The 4,382-nt window shown below is 43.0% G+C and overlaps 1 protein-coding gene across 3 annotated transcripts in view; it reads left to right on the forward strand.

Annotated features, from left to right (window-relative positions):
* Nucleotides 1-4,382, forward strand: part of RORA (RAR related orphan receptor A) — a 737,001-nt gene that overhangs the window by 718,474 nt on the left and 14,145 nt on the right. For all 3 annotated transcript variants that reach the window (XM_032297775.1, XM_032297774.1, XM_032297776.1), the window contains 3 exons: nt 1,135-1,256; nt 3,122-3,254; nt 3,901-4,008. In XM_032297775.1, coding sequence (XP_032153666.1) covers nt 1,135-1,256; nt 3,122-3,254; nt 3,901-4,008 — 363 coding nt within the window. The remainder of the gene's footprint in view (nt 1-1,134; nt 1,257-3,121; nt 3,255-3,900; nt 4,009-4,382) is intronic.

Below are 4,382 nucleotides of genomic sequence, written 5' to 3' on the forward strand. Positions count from 1 at the left end.
CTCGGCCTCCCAAAGTGCTGGGATTACAGGCTTGAGCCACCGCGCCCGGCCTTTTTTTTTGTATTTTTAATAGAGACAGGGTTTCACCAGGTTGGCCAGGCTGGTCTCAAACTCCTGACCTCAAGTGATCTGCCCACCTCAGCCTCCCAAAGTGCTGGGATTACAGGCATGAGCCACAGCACCCAGCCAATCTCTTCCTTTTCTGACGGCTTCAGTTACTTTTTTCTTTCTCTTCTGCTGTATTTCATCTTTATTATCTAATGTCTGGAATTGTCCTTCCAGTGTGTTCATATGTGTTCACCCGATTACAAGTACCTAGAGGAAACTTCTTTGGCCTCTACATCTTTAACATTTTCAAACACCTTGCTCAATCATAATAATAACAACTAATATTCTGTAGTACATACTAAGTATTCCTCCCCATTCTAAGGGCTCAACTCATTTAATCCTCATAGCAGTCCTATGAAATAGGTACCATTTCCCTCATTTTACACACGAGGAAACCGAAACACAAAGAGGTTAGATAGCATAACCTAGATCACACAGCTAGTAAGCAGCAGAGCTGAGATACGGACTCGAATGGCCTAGCTTCAGAATCTATGTCTTAACAGCTACAGTATGCATAGCTACATGCTAGGCCCTCAGTAACGCTTGTTCTTCAATTTGCAGAAAAAAAACAAAACAAAAGAAAATGCCTAGTTGTCACCATAAAAGAATGTTATTCTCTAGTTTTTCAAGAATAGGAATAATCCTTCCCGGGTCAATGTTATGCGGCAGATGTGTCTTCATAAAGATGCCAAGAAGAAACACCGCGTCAATCATTTCCTATGTCTATCTAGGTCAATATTTTTTCATTCCTAGACATTGGTGTAAAGGCACAGAACAAGAGCAAAGTCAGGAGGGTCTTTGAAGTCACCAAGTCTCATCTTCAAATGTTGGCATTGCAAAGCCCCTATCCTCCTTCATCTTCCCAAATACAAGACGGTTCCAAATTACGTGTTTAAATGTGTAAAGACGGTCCAAACCTGCACAGCACATTGCTTTCTACTTGTTACTTTTTAAAGCAAATACTAAGTCACCAATTGTTTAAAGAATTTGGCTTCTCATGCTTGTGATCTCCTGTTTTCTCCTTAGAACACCTTGCACAGAATATATCGAAATCGCATCTGGAAACCTGCCAATACTTGAGAGAAGAGCTCCAGCAGATAACGTGGCAGACCTTTTTGCAGGAAGAAATTGAGAACTATCAAAACAAGGTATGATCTGAGGACTTTTTCCTCCTAGGATTGAGCCAGTATTGGGAAAGGTATAGGTATAGGAAATTTGCTCAAGAGTTAAAACAGACCAAGGAATGAGTGTCTCTCATCAGATAGCAAGTTTCTGTTTAAATATCTTTTTTCCAAAGCTGCTCATGTACTTGAAGCTTTGCCATTTTACTGAGATGCCTGCATGTACAATTTCAGCATAGCAAATAATTTCCATTGTGCTTTACAGGTATATACACATCTCCTTCCATTTGTCAACAGGAGACTAGATTTAGCAGCTTCCAAAAGTCTAAATGAATTGAGATTTGTTTTAATATCACAATCAAAGATTTTAAGGTCTGGAAGTTCATGTAAAAGAATCTCAGACACATGTTTCTGGAAGTTGACATGGAGTTGTATATACAAAAAAAGTTTAGAAGCTATGATCATAACTCCAGTCTGAACCTAGCAATGTGAGGCTGACAAATAGTGCTCTACTTACCTTTTTCTATAAAACACTGAGATCAACAAGATTATCTAGGTGAATCCGCTTTACATATGAGGAAAACTAACGTCCGTTGACACGTCTGGGTAGTGAAACATCAAGACCAGACCTTGCCTCCTGGCTCCTAATTCGCTGTTTCTTCCACCCCATCATATTGGTGGAAACAGTCTGAAACTAAGATTAGGGAAACAAGTTAGCAATAAAACCGATCCAGATCATTCTGTAACTGAACTGGAGAGCACATAAATAAAAGGAATTTAACCAGATATGTTGAGGAATAGCAGCACATCACTTTGTTTGCCTTTGACGTAGCAGGTCATGCCAGCAGCCAAAGCTACAAAGGAGAAGCAAGAAAACAGTAAGAAGCAACAAGGTGTATGCAATGGGATTTTAGAGCCAGCGATGCTTGGATTTGAATCCCAGCTCCCCTATCTACTAGTTTTTTTGTTTTGTTTTGTTTTGTTTGTTTTGAGACAGAGTCTCAGCCTGTTGCCAAGCTGACACTTGCACTGGCATGATCTTGGCTCACTGCAACCTCTGCCTCCCCGGTTCAAGTGATTCTCCTGCCTCTGCCTCCCAAGTAGCTGGGACTGCAGGCATGTGCCACCATGCCTGGCTAATTTTTGAATTTTTAGTAGAAACGGGGTTTTACCATGTTGGCCAGGCTGGTCTTGAACTCCTGACCTCAAGTGATTCCGCCACGTCGGCCTCCCAAAGTGCTGGGTTTCAGGCATGAGCCACCGTGCTCAGCTAGAAAAATAGTCTTTTGAACGGGAATTAAGACAAGGGTGTCATAAAACACCTAGCTCATAGTAGGTACACAATAAATTCAACTAATTCCCTCTTTTCTCCCTTTCCCACAGTAAAGTGTTGTTAAATTTCCCAAAGCAAAATAATTGCTTAAGTGAACATCCAGGCCAGACGCGGTAGCTCATGCTTATAATACCAGCACTTTGGAAGGCCCAGGCAGGTGGACACTTGAGGTCAGGAGTTCAAGACCAGCCTGGCCAACATGGTGAAACTCTACCTCTACTAAAAATACGGAAATCAGTTGTCCATAGTGGCATGTGCCTTTAATCCTAGCTACTTGGGAGGCTGAGACAGGAGAATCACTTGAACCTGGGAGACGGAGGTTGCAGTGAGCCAATATCACGCCACTGCGTGAGCTCAGTGATATTGCACTGAGCCAATATCAGCCTGGGTGACAGAGCGAGACTCTATCTCAAAAAAAAAAAAAGGGAAGAACCTACTTTGCCACTCTTCATGGCCGAGGGTCAAAGCAATGGCATGCTTTGCTTTTATGACTCTCCAGCTTCTGCTACAAAACCTAACATCTTCCTGGAGGATGTTAATATATTTCCCTCTTTAACAGCAGCGGGAGGTGATGTGGCAGTTGTGTGCCATCAAAATTACAGAAGCTATACAGTATGTGGTGGAGTTTGCCAAACGCATTGATGGATTTATGGAACTGTGTCAAAATGATCAAATTGTGCTTCTAAAAGCAGGTATGTGCTTTGCAAGTGAATTTTGAGATCTCTTCCTAACCTGCTTTCACCCACTTATTAAAGAAATGCTGGGTAAGGAAGGTGTCGGGAGCAGTTTCGATAATAGCTCAGGTTTTCCTTAGCAGAAACGGAGTTCTTCTGCAAGGTTTTGAGATACGTGCAGGAAACATTCCCCCCGCTTTGCTTCTCTTCTGGGTGAAAAGATTAATTTGAAGGACACCCGCATTCCCACATTTTCCCGTCACCTGTTTTGTTTCTACACTCCAAGTCCTCTGAGTTGATGATGTCATTAGGAAGAGGGACGTAGAACGCAGAAAGATATACTTGTGTTTGAGTCTTTGTTTTAGTACGTAGGAATAAATATTTTCCTAGCAACTCTGAGACTCCACATTGCAAGGAGGAAGAGTGCTAAGGAAGTAATTTATAAATCAACCCTCACTTCAAGTAAACAGGCCTTAGCTTCAACACAACAGTCTTTAACAACATAGAAAACCCTGCCCTTTTGGATAGACAGCTGATGTGACTGAGAACCCACTAGCTAATCGCACAGCACACCCACCAAGCTGTCTCAGGAGTCTCTTCCTGAGCACCTTAGAAACAAACTCGCTAGCATCGAATAACTGAAACCATTTCTGCCCCTGCCTAGGTTCTCTAGAGGTGGTGTTTATCAGAATGTGCCGTGCCTTTGACTCTCAAAACAACACCGTGTACTTTGATGGGAAGTATGCTAGCCCCGATGTCTTCAAATCCTTAGGTAAGGGGATACAAAGGTGCCTTTTCTTCAAATTGAGGCTATAGGAAAAGATGGGGGTGGAGCGAAAGATCTGCTTGGACAAAATAAAAACTGATTATTTAGAAACGGAAATTGGCCGGGCGTGGTGGCTCAAGCCTGTAATCCCAGCACTTTGGGAGGCCAAGGCGGGTGGATCACGAGGTCAAGAGATCGAGACCATCCTGGTCAACATGGTGAAACCCCATCTCTACTAAAAATACAAAAAATCAGCTGGGCGTGGTGGTGCATGCCTGTAATCCCAGCTACTCAGGAGGCTGAGGCAGGAGAATTGCCTGAACCCAGTAGGTGGAGGTTGCGGTGAGCCGAGATCGCGCCATTGCACTCCAGCCTGGGTA

Source organism: Sapajus apella, unplaced genomic scaffold, assembly GCF_009761245.1.
Source record: "Sapajus apella isolate SASKATOON/1434 unplaced genomic scaffold, GSC_monkey_1.0 scaffold37, whole genome shotgun sequence".
NCBI lineage: Eukaryota > Metazoa > Chordata > Mammalia > Primates > Cebidae > Sapajus > Sapajus apella.